At 41.3% G+C, this 16,067-nt stretch overlaps 1 protein-coding gene across 2 annotated transcripts in view; it reads right to left on the reverse strand.

The window, feature by feature from the left end:
- fam135b (family with sequence similarity 135 member B) overlaps positions 1-16,067 on the reverse strand; it is a 350,061-nt gene that overhangs the window by 17,598 nt on the left and 316,396 nt on the right. For both annotated transcript variants that reach the window (XM_048596063.1, XM_048596062.1), the window contains one exon: positions 6,628-6,779. In XM_048596063.1, the coding sequence (XP_048452020.1) occupies positions 6,628-6,779 (152 nt within the window). The remainder of the gene's footprint in view (positions 1-6,627; positions 6,780-16,067) is intronic.

Genomic DNA, 16,067 nt, shown 5'->3' on the forward strand with positions numbered 1-16,067 from the left:
CCCACATACATGTGTCCTGTTCACTCACTCTGACAGGTACCCAGCCATTCTGTCATACACTTTGATGCACGTATATAGGAAACCAGGGCCACAGTGACTACGGAGAAATCAGGAAGGGAAAAAATATAGTGGGGAAACAAAACAGAGGGTTAAAGACTCCTGTGTATGTGTGTGAGGTCAGTTTCACTGGCATCGGTATTGGGGAAAGTGGGATTTGTTCCGATGGGTCAATCTCCATCTGAACCATAATGTGGATGATATTGTTGCCAAGTGTATAATGAGGCAAGTAGAAATGTTTTTAAACTAAATCATGAGGGGCAAGGAATCAAACTTGGGAAGTTATGGTAAATTAAAGGGTAGAGTCAAGGCCAAACAAAATAATAAACAGGCTGTGGCAGGGATTGATAGAGACGGCAAATTTAAGAGTCAGCTAATAGATAGGACTACAATTTACAAAGAGAACAAAAGGATCAAACTAAAGATTCTCTGATTGCACGTAGTCTTTGAAACAAAACAGATGAACTGCAGTTAGAAATGAATGAGTACAATTGGTAGTAAGTACAGAGACATGACTGCAGAATAGCATGGATTGAGACCCGAATCTTGAACAGTACAGGACATGTAGGAATGACTGGAAAGTAGGAAAAGGCGAAGGAGTAGATCTGTTAGTTAATTATTGCATTTGTACAACAGAGAGGGATGAACTAAACTCAGGAAAGCAAGATGTGGAAACAGTTTGGCAGAAGTGAGAAAAGATAAAAGCAAGAAGCCACTTTTGGGAGTAGTGTACAGGCCTTGTAACAGTGTGCACATGGTAAGGTTAAGCATATAGGGAGAAGTAATGGCATAGTTTTTCCTGCTGTTTGGATAGTCAGTTTTGTAGCAAAGATGATTTACACATTGGGACCCTGTGGAATCCTTGACGTAATGGACTCCAAGGGTATTGGCTAGGAAACTGAACATTCATTGGGTATTTCGTGAATTGCTTGGAACCGTCAGAGAATCCAAAGACTTCTGCTGCAGTTAAATAAAGTGTTACTTGGGACAATTAAAAATCTCGTCTATTTCTAGAATAACTACCTAGGTGATCTCACAAATTACCACATTCACATGCAACTCCATTTTCTCCAGATCCTTTAAATCCATGGACCCTGCCCCCACATCACCTGGGGTCCTGACATCCTTTTCCTGCTGCCAAACCTGAAATCCAAACTCCCCTGGAACCCTAACACCCCATACTTACATCCTGACAGGTGCTGCGGAGCGCAGGGGAAAGCAAGCACATCCTCTTAAACACATCATAAATGTGTTTAATGTCAAGCAGAAAATATAAAAGTTTGAATACACATATAAACAGATTCAAGAACAGCCTCTTTTCACTGTTACCAGACTTTTGAACAGACCTCTCGAAGGTTAATGTTGATCTCTCTCTCTGCGATACTCTGCAGCTGTAGCACTGCATTCTGCATTTTATTCTGCTACCCTGATGCATTTTGTATGGTACAGTCTGCCTGTAGATCATGCAAAATAACACTTTTCACTGTATCTCGGTACATGTGACAACAATAAATCAGATGAAATCAAATCTTTCTCGCTATAGTCAGTTTGCTGTATTCCGTGATTTCAAGGTCCAGTATCATAACCATCCAATTCAGCTTCTAACAACTTATTCACCACAATCTCCCCCACCCCAAAAAAAATTGGATCCAATTTCTCCTACTCACTCTGGCTTATGCTAAACACTCCATCACATACCAGTCCCCATTGAGCCCTGGCACCCAGCCCTACTTATCTGGCACCATCCTTATCTAGCACTGTACTACCTAGCCACCTGGCATCTCGTTTAGAATAGTGACAGGGCAATTTTTCTTTTCTCTCGAAGTGTTGAGAGTTTTTGGAACTCTTTTCCTGAAAAGATGTGGAGGTTAGAGTCCTTAAATATTTATACTGCTGAAGTAGATAGATTATTGTTAAGCAGTGGCATGAAAAGTTATCAGGATGGCAGGACTGCAGATTTGAGCTTACAATCAAATTAGCCGTCATTTCACTGATCAGCAGAGCAGGCTGAAGGGGCTGACTCCTACCCCCAATTAGCACGAATGAGGGCTTGATCTTACCTCACGTTCTAACAGCCTCTAGTCCATCTGAAGAAAAGTGAAAAACCTAACAATGCCCAAAATGAGCAATGCACAATGTCAGCGAGGAGGGAGGGACTGGGTATCTAGCTGCCTCCTGCACAGCCAATGAACATGGTTGTTCAGAGAAACATAAATCGGCTGACTAACCTATCAAGCATGCATCAGGTTGGCTACTCTCGCTACTCAATGTCCAGATTGACAGCCTACTCAGCTAATAGATGGGCCCCCATACGTTTGAGACTCAGTAATTAGCATCAAATGCACCTACTTAGCTCAGGCCTTGCATTGTGTTTCTGGGAAGGAATGAGGCAGTAGAGGCAGTGCAACTGCTATTGAAAAGGACATCAGGCATTGTGTTTGCAGCTTTGGAGGAAATAATCTTCAGAGCAACAATGCCCAGAGTTGAAGCAAGAAAACAGAACAGCATAAGAAAGAAATCAACGGAAGGGTTTGGAGGCTAGAATTAAAGAAGATGCAGTCACCCTCTACCCTCTTCCAAGTTGACATGTTTTGTTGTGAACATAGAACATAGAACAGTACAGCACAGTACAGGCCCTTCGGCCACGATGTTGTGCCGACCTATTATCCTACTAAGATCAATCTACCCTGCATACCCTACATTTTACTATCATCCATATGCCCATCCAAGAGTCGCTTAAATATCTCTAAAGTATCTGACTCCACTACCACTGCCGGCAGCGCATTCCACACGCCCACCACTCTCTGTGTAAAGAACCTACCTCTGACATCTCCCCTATACCTTCCTCCAGTCACCTTAAAATTATGCCCCCTCGTGATGGTCACTTCCGCCCTGGGAAAAAGTCTTTGGGTATCCACTCTATCTATGCCTCTCATCATCTGGTACACCTCAATCAAGTCACCGCTCATCCTTCTTTGCTCCAAAGAGAAAAGCCCAAGCTCCCTCAACCTTTCTTCATAAGATCTGCCCTCCAGTCCAGGCAGCATCTTGGTAAATCTCCTCTGCAACCTCTCTAAAGTTTCCACATCCTTCCTATAATGAGGCTACCAGAACTGAACACAATATTTCAAGTGTGATCTAACCAGGGTTTTATAGAGCTGCAGCATAACCTTGCGGCTCATTCCCCCTGCCAATGAAAGCCAACACACCATACTGAAGGGCAAGACAAAATTTAGAAGAGGCAATATAAAAGGTGAATAAGAAATGGCATTTGAAAAGTGTTCAAGAAGGAAGCTCACCACGATCTTTTCAAGGGGAACTAGGGACAGGAAATAAATGCTGGCCAGCCGGCAACTCCCATATCCCCTGAGCGAATAGAAACAAAAAGTGATGTTCTTATTGGAATTCCCTGATTGCAGTTTGAGAAGTTACACTTTGTATTGTCAGCAGTTCTTGATTAAGTCCCTAGGTGTTCAGTCAAGTTGTTTAGTGTCTCATATACGCAGTCCACTGAACAGATGGGGCTGGTGATGGAACAGGCAAATTATAAAACTATCTTAAGTGAGCAGTAAGGTTCCTGACCCTCTTTGCAAGGTGTTTGGCCAGAACATTGGTGTCATTGTAATGTCAGTGTACAAGTAATCCATGAGGACCAAGCCTAATGGTCCCAGGATATGAGTTTAATTGTAAAGCAGAAGATAATAGCATTTAAATGCAATTAATAAATCTGGAATTGAAATCTAGTCGCAGTCTTGGTGCCAGAAAAACTATCATTGATTTTTGGTTTTACAAAGAATCAGAGCATTGCCACTGTGCTACCATGGCCGCAGCTATTTTTTAAGCTCCCTTTTCTTCCTAAAAGCAGCTGGAGCTCAAATTCATCATTTGTCCAGTTCCAAACCTGACAATGCAGTTTTTTGACAGCTTTCAATTGCTATGGCAGGTAATAGGGTTTCCACTACAATTAAAGTCAGTTCTTTCACCATTCAGTATTTGAAATGTGTTGTAACATACACTTCCGTGGTTGTCTTGGCTTAGAAACGCAGTGGGAAATGAGCTCAACTCTTGCTGCTGCCTCAGTGTGACATTACAATTCCCCTACACTCGATGTGATCTGAATGAGTTTGCCAATTAATGTGGAATTGTCAGCAGATGGGGTGCTGTGAATCTCATCACTGGCAATTCAGTGACGCAGCCAAATTCATCTCATGTAGCAACCTTTTTGGAGAAACGCTGAGAGTGAGAGTAAAAGAAGTGAAACCGAACACAAAAGAGGCAGCACGCAAGAAACATTGAGAGAGAAAAACAAAACCATATCATGAATAATGCAGATAGAGAGTGATGTCGACATACTTAAACACGGAAACAGATAACTTTCATCTATCTGAGCTGGATTATTCTGCATATCCCAGAGGGGAAAGGACCGTGTGTTAATGCTGATTTGACTCTTAAATCTCTCTGTGAGCAAATTGAGTCTTGACAAAGATTTGTTTAGATCTGATTAGCATCTGAGTAGATTTGAATTGAGCATAACATGTCTTATTATAAAACTACGGGAACAGCTGTTGTCTAAGATCACAACTAAACTACTGCTGTACGTTCGGCAATCTGTCATTGCCTCTAGTGCCTTTCATCAGCAAGCATTTGTTTCCAACTAAATAGAAAAGATAAGTCTCTATTTTCAGGCAGAAAAAAAGAGAATTTCAAAAATCTTTTCCGAAGAGACTTGAATTTACTAGAAGTATACACTTGAAACATCAGAGAGAATGTTAGAGTGAACAGAAATTTTTTGTAAGTATAATTGGGACTACTTAGTGAGATTGTTTGTCCTGAATAGCTTGGTAGTCATACGCGAATAATTCATGAGATGGTAAAGTGACTGACTGGAGCCAAGAGTTCTTACCATTCCTGACTATGAAGGTGCCCCTTTTACTGTGGTTGCAGTTGTTTATCTTCCAGTCCCCCAAATATGTGGCATTATTCAAGGTTTACCTTGGGCAATTACCTCACGGACCAACATCCCATTAATTTAAAGTTCAAAACGCATCACAGCGATTTGTACAAGTTGAATTGAATAATTTTGCAAAAGTAAAAAAAAATCAAGAAATCTGCTGATCATTCATAGAATCCTACAGGTAATGTTCTTCAAACCTTTTCTGCCTTAGAGGTAATGTGAATGAGGATTTAAATTTTAATATCGTTTTATTTCAGTATTAATAAGAAGCCCCTACAGGTCAATGTCAAAGGGACATTTGGCAAGTGGCACTTAGTGTGGGACAGAACAGATAAATGCAAATGAGATTTTTAAAAGTTGGAGTTTACATTTGGATGTGAGACTGGAAAGAGTCGACAAAAGCAAGGATTATGATTTTAGCAGCAGTGGGAGTGAAGGTACGGAGTTGACAGACAGTGATGGATGTTAAGTGGCCTTGGCATGCATACAGTGCAGTATTTGACCTGTGCTTTGAGTTAAGCAGGAGACTGAAGGATTTATATGGTTTGGTCTTGCTTGAGCTATTGAGGAGGATAAGCAGAATTTGATGTGTAGGAGAAGCTAAATGGTTTCTGTTGGAAGAAATTTTGACTTATCCAGTCAGCTGTCTGGCAGTGAATTAGTGGCAAGGGAAGGTTAATGAGAGCATCCTCAGCATACATTTGAGGTTGGTTACCCATCAGGAAAAGAACCACCAGAGATTTTCTTTTAAAACCAGTCGATACCATCCTTTAAACTGTACACCACAATAGTTAGATTTCTGCCATGAGTCATTAGTTATATCATGGAAACAGACCCTCTGGTGTAACCAGAGTGCTGACCATGATTTCAAACTCAACTGGTCTCACTTGCCTGCATTTGGCATATATCCCTCCAAACATATTTTAATCATGTACTTATCCAAATGTCTTCAATATTTTGTAACCGTAGCTGCATACCCCATTTCCTCTGGAAGTTCATTCCACACACAAACCACTCTCCATGTGAAAGAACTTGCCCCTCATATTTTTTTAAAATCTTTCCTCCCTCACCTTAACAATATGCCCCCTAGTCTTGAAATCCCCCACCCTAAGGAAAAGAAACCTGCCATTCACCCCATCTATACCCCTCATGATTTTATAAACCTTTATAAGGCCACCTCTCAACCTCCTACATTTCAGCGAAAAAGGTCCCAACCTATCCAACCTCTCCTTATAACTCAAACCCTCCAATCCTAGCAACATCCTTGTAAATCTTTTCTGAACCCTCTCTAGCTTAATAATATCCTTCCTATGGCAGGGTGACCAGAACTGGGCTCAGTAGTCCAGCAGAGGCCTTACCAATGTCCTGTACAACCTCAACATTACGTCCCAACTCCTATATTCAAATGTCTAGGCAATGAAAGCAAACATGCTTACCTTCTTAACTGCCCTGTCTACATGTGATACAAACTTCAAAGAATTATGTACCCAAACTCCTAGGTCTCCCTGTTCTACAACACTACACAAGGCCCTACTTTTAATTGCATAGTATTGCATAAAATCCATAGTGTGTTTTCTATTTCATTACCAAAGTAAATTCTAGTCTCCTCAACGTACCTGTGCTAACCAATGTGCTATTGTTATATAGTGTTCCCAGATGAGGCCCGGAAAGTGACAGGAAGGTATGCAGCTTGTTCAAGTAGCATCGAAACCTTGGCCGTGTCAGCACTGAGCGAATGATGATGTTGCCCAGTGAGTGGCCAATGAAGCTGCAAGGAAACACAGAAGATGAATTAAAACCTTAGAGAATACACTGGCTGACATCTCCAGTCTCGGCAGTGAACGATATATGTGTGGAGCTGACATTTAACATGGAGAAGAAGCAACTCCAGAGGCAGGAAACAAATATCAAGGTTGGATTACATTGCAAAGCATGACAGCAGAACTGAAAATTATATTGAGAAATCAAGATGAATGATCAAGGTCCGTAGCAGAAAGGCAAGCTAATGTATGTTACAGTCTATATTATTAGCTGAAACCTAAAAGGAATGTCACAGTGAAAACCTTCCAGTCACCATTTAGCATTCAATACAACTGCTAGAAATCATTGGCAGTGTGTTTTTCAAATGTATTTTGTCACCATTTCTGTGTGTGATGTTTATCAGCTTCCTTTAAGTGATTAAATGAAGGACTTTCTAGTGGGTAAAATTACATCAGTGGGCTATAAGTAGCCCTTGAACTTTTGCAGTTCAGCCCAAGATACAAAAGCAATTCCTTTCTACTTGTGTTTACGATAGCTGATTTCTTCCAAGCACTGCAAAAGTTGGGAGATTGAGCTATAAGCCATAGGTAATGTGCCATGATTTTCCGATATTCATATAGAGTCTTAGCTTCATTACGTCTCTCAAATTAAAATCCAGGGAATTAAAGGACTCTGAAGCATGATTTATGACTCTTAGAATTGGGCTTTTAACATTTTTGAAGAGCAGTGTGTTTGGTTCAGCAGCTCTGAAGAAATTAGCATCCCCTCCTTTTGTTGTTTTCCCTTTCTCGTTGTGATTACTGTCGGGGTTCCATTGGTGAATTTTATTGACAATATTTATTATTGCATTATTTATTTCCATCACGTCGAACTGCTTCCTTTCTGTCTGAAAGAAGCATTCTTTCTGTTATCTAAATAACCAGAAGTCAGGCATCTCTAACATATTGACAGGATTTCAGCACAAATAGAGTGGACATAGGAAAAGAGGATTTAAGAAAAGGAGCTCTTCCAATTCTATCTTTCAGAAAAGCAATCTGAATCACCAAGTGACTAAGAACAGACTGCAGACCATGGTGGGCTGCCAGTCAAAATTAAAGATGAAGCTTTTCTTGCTCCTGCAGTACAGTACTGGCTGTGGTGTAACTAGATGTCAGGTGATGAGAAATTTCTCTCAGTTGCTGGAGAATGAAATGCTGTGCCATAGGGAATAGTTCAAGCTGAAATCTTTTAGGGGGAAATTGCGCAGATAGCAGAAGCAGTGGAGGATTCAGGAATGTGGGGAGAAATCATAGCTGTGAGGTGAGTCCACTCCCAAAACCAAAACACGTGACACAACTGACCTCCTTCTGTGCTGTAAACTTTGATGGTTCCAAAACAGATCAACAGGCAGCTGAACTACACTGATCATGTTTCCCATTATAGAACCCTTGAGACACCTAACCAACAATGCTGAGAAGCAATTGTCTCCATAGGCTCTAAATCAGTGGAGAGACAATTACAGAACTCAACCATATGCCAGTCGACCTGGCAGCTCCATCAATGGCACTGCAGGGCTCAATATTTTTGGCTCCAACTCATTTCAGCCAAGCATTGCACTGTCAGCTTATGTGCTGACAATAAGCGTAGCCAACGAGCAAGTGCAACATCAGTTATGATCACAGCACTTTTGTCTCATTTGTCATTGAAAGGAAGCATGACACTGCTTGCCAATATGACTTCTATGCAGAGGGACTGATGTTACTCTTGTGATCATCTGTCCAGCAGGTTCCTGCTCTTTAATTTTTGCCAACACGTCTTGTTTGACCTGGCACTTCAACCTCACTGACTACATTTACTATCGCGAGTGTAACAGTTGGCACTGGTGTGTGTTTGTGAAATACAGGATCTTTGTTGGCATTGTGTTGCCGTGAGTCAAGGGAAATGATAGTAGGTCACTTTCCCAAGCTCAGAATGAATATAAAGGAGCAGATACTGGCTTCAAGGCACAACTTTAAGTAAACCTCACGTTGGAAAATTCTACCTGCAGAGAGGGAGAGTGAGAGCATGCGTGTACATGTGTGTGTGTCTGTGAATGTAAATTCTAGCTTTTCAAGGGGAGGGGGTGTAGGCAAAGCAGAAAAATCACACAGGGCTCAACTCAGCAAAAAAATAACAGCAATTAAACAGAATTAAAATTTCACACTTTTAAGTGAGAGCTTCATTTAAAACTTACCTTATTGATTATGACCTTGTTATATTTATGCGAACAATTCAAACCCAATTAACTCCTAACTAATATACCATCACCTGTTCCCTTATATAATTGGATCTCAGGCTCTCCTTCAAACCATATTAGATGATAACATCAACTTCCATCAACCTACTCCTTCGTTTCTCTTCCTACTGTTTTCACTTTGAAACAACAGCATGCGACTTCTACTTTCTTTCAAATTTTTGTTTTCTTGCGGGCTCTGAAATATCTGTACAGAGGCCGGTATCCTGTCGCCAAATCCCCCTTTATTTACATATACATGGTACACTGACTGTAACCAGCCAGCTCAGAGTCAGTCCCTGCAGTCAGAAGACTCTCTGAATCTTCGGTTTATATCTGTCAACCAGGGCTCCCTGATTAGCCCAGGTTATCAACCCCAATCAGGGATCTCAGTCAATGAGATCCACCTGGTTTCAATCACTACAGGTTTTCTGTGGTTAGTTCTGGGCAGAAGAAGAACTTTATGTTGCAAACTCATGCTTACTAATCAGGAAGTAAGCTGATGCTGAAAAATTGTTATCTCTATGTGATTTTACACTAGCTGCCAGACAGATCCAACTCTAGTCAAGGGTGGCACGATGGCTCAGTGGTTAGCACTGCTGCCTCACAGCGCCAGGGGCCTGGGTTTGATTCCACCCTCGGGTGACTGTCTATGTGGAGTTTGCACATTCTCCCATGTGTCTGCGTGTGTTTCCTCTGGGTGCTCTAGTTTCCTCCCACAGTCCAAAGATGTGCTCGGTGGATTGGCCATGCTAAATTGCCCATAGCGTTCAAGGATGTGTAGATTAGGGGGATGGGTCTGGGTGGGATGCTTTGAGAGTTGGTGTGGACTTGTGGGCCGAAGGGCCTGTTACAACACTGTAGGGATTCTAAGAACAATGTAAAACTAGTCCTATATGTTTACATGCTGGTATATTTTGCTTAAATATGTGGCTATTGAGGTTTGGAGAGTTTTTGTTAGTGCTATTACCTCACTGTTATGTAACTGAGATTACCTAGGTCTGTTACAAAGATATATATGAGAAACCTGATATAAAATTCATATACACTTCATGAGGTGCAAGGACAAGCAATAAAGTAGCAATGAATGCATCAGATTGAGCATTCCTTTCTTCAGGTTTTATGGATAGAATATATTTGATGGACTGAATGACCATTCCTCATTTGATGTTGTCAAGAACTGTTTCATTATAATACAAAATTTACCATTCAATCTTTTTCTCAAAATTCTATAATATTATAAAGCTAAATTGTAGACAATTTTGGTCAATTAGTACAATGAAAGCGGTACCTTGTGGAAACTAGGAAATCCATCAAAGTGACCTGCACTCCATTGTCACGCTCAATCCTTGCTCGTGTTGATTTTTATCAATTGTTCTGGACACACAGTTAAGACACCCACTGTAAGAAGGGGAGGCACCTTTACAAATGAGATCAAATGAATTCTCTGCTTACTGGCTGAAAGTTAAAGTCTGATTTGAGAAAGGAACCCACTGTGGTTTACTACTAAGTGAAAGTCTGTCAGAAGAAAATCAGGATGTGAATATTCTGTACTTACTTATCTGGTGCCTTGTGTAGTCTTTATCTTTTTTACCACAGTACTGTAGGGGCCTGCGTTTTGACAGCTGACCATAGATTTTTTAATACAATTAGGAAATTCTGGAGAAACTCAGCAGGTCTGGTATCAGCTGTGGCAAGAGAAATAGAGTTAACACTAATTTCAATGACTATTCTTTTGGAACGGAAGAAGCTTCTCTCTCCACAGATGCTGCCAGACCTGCTGTGTTTCTCTGGCATTTCCTATTTTTATTTCTGATTTCCAGCATCTGCTGTATTTTGCTTTCATTTAGATTCTGGAGATCGTTCTCTAGATACTGCTATTTCACTTCTGGATTTTAACTCTACTTGACACTGAGGTCTTTGACCAAAGTTTTGGTTATTCATCCTAAGCACACCTTTCTGGCTCAGCTTTTGTGTTTCTCTTGACTTCGCTGAGCAACTGGCGATATTCTTCTATGTTAATAATGTCACATTAATGTAATGTAAGTGGTTGCTGTCCTTGCTAAGGTAGCTCCATGAATTAACTAGGAATTAGGTAATTACTTCTAATACACTAATATTAATGGTCACAAAATGCGGCAAAGAAAAAACTCAGACACAGACCCAAGTAATATTTTTGTTCCAGTTTAATTTAATTCTCTCCATAAAATTGCTATGAAAGCTTTTCAGCAGTTTTCTATTCCTCTGGCCAGAGCAGTCTCAGCTCCCAGTTTAAGCATTCCTCAGTTTAAGCCACTAGTATTTCAACAACAATGATCACCAAGTAGATATTCTGGAGGTGAACTTACTTGCCAGTGAGGATTACCAAATAATTGTGCAGTGTTTTCCCTCAGGAGATTAAATAACTAGTGTGCACGTCAAGATGAGTTAGATCACATATTTATAATAAAACAAACTTGAAAGATTGCATGAAAAATGAGATGTTTTTGGAACGGGGACTTACTATTGAGGTCAGCAACCCAGGACCCAGTGCTTCTCAGCCACAACTAACCACCTTCACTCTATCGTCCCACCCCAGCGATTCTTTCACACTTGAGAAAAAATGTTAATTACCTTTGGTACCCCTCCATAACGTTTGCTTCAATGATTTTCCCTGATAACTTATTCCACAGTGCTATTATGCTTTGAGTAAAAAAGTTCCACTTGAATGCACTCATTCTCATTGTAAATTTGTTTCCTTGATACTTTTGATACTTTGCTATTTGTAATCTTGAAAGGTTCGATCTGGTCAAGTCAGGAGTTATTTTGCAATGAAAATAAACCTTGGTGGCATTTTCTTGAGATGATCAATTGTTATCTTGGAAGAAGAAATGTAAAGAGTAAATAATTAATTATATATCAGTTGTATTGTTCTCTTTTTCTTCTTCATTTTCTCAAGGTGTCAATTCACAAATACACAGTTACATGCAACTTTTCAATGTCGTGAGTATTTTGCCTTGTCATTATGGATGATAGCAAGCACCTTGGGGCACATCTCTCTTCTTTCCAAAGAGAAAACAACAGTCCAGAATCATCAACTATTAACTACCTCTTTATAGATGAGCAGCCCTTAATACCCCTTTATAATAATCAACTATTGATCACCTTTTGTTGCTTGTACCTTGAACTCCTAAAAGGTAGAAAGAGGTCTGGGACTTTTGAAACCATTCATTCAGCTGCATATGCTGATTTACCCCACTTCCCCTGTGCACTGTCCACTTCCTCTCAGCCATCAAGCCAGCTCTCACTCAAGCTCCTTTCACTGTTCCCTTGAATCTGTGTTTCTGTCTGGTCTCCCTTGAATCCTTTAGACCACTTTCCTCCTCTACTAATCTCAATACAACAAAACTGTTGAGAACTTAACTAGCTTATAGGCTCCTGGATGTTACAATTGATACTTCTCCTCAGATTCCCATTCCTTTTAAAACTGGTATTATCACCAACTCTTCAGTGCTCAGTTCTTGCAAACTATTACCTCAGTTCCAACCTCCCTTCCTCTCCACTTGGCTCCTGACCTTAATAGAAGCTTGTTCGAAAAGTGAGAGGTGAAGTGAAATAAGAGTGATTGCCCTTGACATCAATGCAACATTTCACTGAGTATGAGATCAAGTCCCTCTAACAATGGGAATCAAAGGAAACCTCTCTGCTGACTGGACCCTTAACTAGAAGAAAAGGAAGATGTTTGAGGCTTTTGGAGGTCAATAATGTGAGCGTCAGGGACCTTACAGCAAGAGTTCCTCAGGATAGTATTCTTGGCTTGACCATCCTCAGTGCCTTCATCCATCATAAGATCAGAAATGAATGTTCGCTGATGAATGTATGTTATCCAGCACAATTCATGATTCCTCAGGTACTGAAACAATCCATGTTCATTTTCAGCAAAACCCACACAACACAAAGTCTTGGGCTGATAAGTGGCAAGTAACATTCATGCACAAGTACCAGGTAATGACCATCTCAACGAGAAAGAGTCTACCGATTGTTCTTGGAATTCAATGGCATTGTCTCCACTCAATCCCTCACTGTCACCTTCCTGGAGCTTGCCAGTGACCGGAAATTGGATCGTGATGGATAACTTTCCACTTGATGGGTGCGGCATCACAAGAATTAAGAAACTCCAAAGCACCCAAGACATAGCAACCTACTTAATTGGTACCTCATTCACCCCCTTTAACATTCACTCCCTTCACCACTTAAGCACAGTGGCAGCAGTGAGCACCATCTATGGGAAGCACTGAAGGAACTCACTAAGGCTCCTTCCACAACACCTTCCAAAAGTACAACCTCCACCAAGGGCAGAAGGGGCATGGGAACCCAATCCCTGCAGGTCCCCCTCCAAGGTATACACCACCCTGATCTGGGACTTTATTGCCATTCCCTAGATCTCCCCTAATTACTAACCATCTCCCTATACCTCAAGGACTGCAGCAGTTCAAGAAGGTAGCTCATCCTTCTTGAGTACAATTAGGAATGAGCAATAAATGTTAGTCTAGTCAGCAATACCCTCAACTCATGAGAACATGTCTAAGAAAAAATCCTTGGCCACGTTGTCAATTCTCCAACCCATACAATTGTCTCTCTCTTGTTTTTGTCCCTCTCTTGGAATCAAAATGACTTCAGGAAAAATCTAAATAATGACATGACCACAGTGCATTTTCCTTCTCCTTTCCCTTCTGCAAACTCTGACACAGTCAACTCCATCTTTTTCCTTAGTGCCTTTCACCTCAGAGTGTCTGCTGTCACTTACAAGCAGTCATTGATGTAATGGCTCCTACACACCACTGGTCTATAAGAAGAGTGAGTATAAGTTGACCTTTGTAGCCTCATGTGTCCTACGTTTACATGGTAGAAATCTGCAATTGAATCGCAAAGTGCTGAAAATCAAAAGCTAGTCGATGAGCATTGCAAAGAAAGTTAATATTTCAGCATGGCTGTTGGATCATTCATCAGTTCATCATCTTCATTTCTCTTATGGGTGTTGACTTTTTATTCTTTCATGGGATGTAGGTGCCCTGGCAAGATTAATATTTATTGTCCATCCCTGATTGCCTTTGAACGGAGTGGTTTTCTTGGGCATATCAGGAGACAGATTAAGAGTTAACCAAACTGCTGCAAGTCTAGAGTTGCATATGGGTCAGACAATTTGAAGACAGCACCTTTACTTCTTGAAAGGCAATGGGTGTGGTGCGGTGGCACAGTGGTTAGCACTGCTGCCTCACAGCGCCAGGGACACAGGTTCGATTCCACCCTCAGGTGACTGTCTGTGTGGAGTTTGCACGTTCTCCCTGTGTCTGCATGGGTTTCCTCCGGTTTCTTCCCACAGTCCAAAGATGCCCTGGTTAGGGTGGATTGGCCATGCTAAATTGCCCATAGTGTTCAGGGATGTGTAGATTAGGTGGGTTATAGGGGGATGGGTCTGGGTGGGAAGCTCTGAGGGTTGGTGTGGACTTGTTGGGCTGAAGGGCCTGTTTCCACACTGTAGGGATTCTATGATCTGGTGAACCAGATGAGTTTTTACGACAACCAACGGCAGTTTCATGGTTATCATCACTAAATCTAGCTTTTATTTCCAGACTTATTCGTTACAGCATTAGTCTTCTGAGTTATTAATTCCCTGACATTATCACTTCCCTGTTCTTCCTGTTGTTACTTTAATTTATGTCAGCAATTTCCTTTGCATAGTTCAAAGAATTCAGAAAAGCTTACAGTTTTGCTTCCAAGACTACTTTCTGTTTACTTTTGACAAAGGCTGAGGTAGCAAGGAAGCTCAAATGATCTATAGATGTTTGACAAGCAGAGAGTTGGATCGATTACCCTGTAGCTTTTAGGACTGCTTTATGGATTTCTTCACTTTAAAGGAATATTCCTGGGAACTGCTCTGACAGGAGCAGTCAACTTCAGATTATTTTCCTGAATTTTTAAAAAAAAAACTTGAATAGTTCATTTAGCTCCGATGATAATCAAACTTTTCTAACTCCTGAAACAAACCGTGGGCTGGATCTTATGTGTATATCCTGTCCCTCCACAGAAAAGTTGATTGTGAGCCAGCTGATTTAGCTCCCGGCTACCCTATGGCAATAATGTATGAAAAGTAGCAAAAACTGTCTCAGGGTGTGAATTCCACTCCTGAAGGAAGGAAGTCCCGACCCAGAGAGAAAGAAGTTGGAAAATATAGTAGGCTGGAAGCTCAACAGCCTCAACAGCGCCAGGATCAAGTGGTGGCCATGGCTGAGACTACAAGCAGTCCCTGAGAAGAAGTCAGAAGTCACACAACACCAGGTTATAGTCCAACAGGTTTATTTCAAATCACAAGCTTTCAAAGTACAGCCCTTTTATCAGCCATTTCACCTGATGAAGGGGCTATGCTCCAAAAGCTTGTGATTTCAAACAAACCTGTTGGACTATAACCTGGTGTTGTGTGACTTCGGACTTTGTACACCCCAGTCCAACACCGGCACCTCCACATCTTGGGGAGAAGAAAGTTGGAGCCCATGTTTGGCATTTACTGATGGGCCACATTGTGCAAACTCAGCGAGAGATTGTAAGCAGTGTGGGGAACAGGGTTAGAGAAGCTGGAGGAAGGGGCGGCTAAATTTTGATTTTGTGGTGGTGGACTGATCCCTCCAATTTTCACAGGGTGCGTCTTTAAAGGAGGTTCTCCCTTTCCTACGTGACAGTAGCCTGCTCAGAGTAACTGCCAGGTTATCTACCTTGCCTCCATTTCCCCTGTCCCACACAAAAAAGGTAGATGCAGAATGAGACTCTATTTAAATGGAGAAAGACTGCATAAAGCTATTGAACAGAGTGATTTGAGGAGTTCTTGATCTCGAAAACAGTTAGCATGCAAGTTCACTGGGCAGTAGTGAAGGTAATTAAGATGCTGGCCATCATTTCAAAGGGAATGGAATATAAAAGTTGGGAGGCTTTGCTAAAACTATACAAGACACTTGTCAGACTACAGCTGGAATGCTGGGAACAATTTTGGTCCCTTATCTTAGGAAGGAT

This window comes from Rhincodon typus, chromosome 4 (assembly GCF_021869965.1).
Source record: "Rhincodon typus isolate 14 chromosome 4, sRhiTyp1.1, whole genome shotgun sequence".
Taxonomy (NCBI): Eukaryota; Metazoa; Chordata; class Chondrichthyes; order Orectolobiformes; family Rhincodontidae; genus Rhincodon; species Rhincodon typus.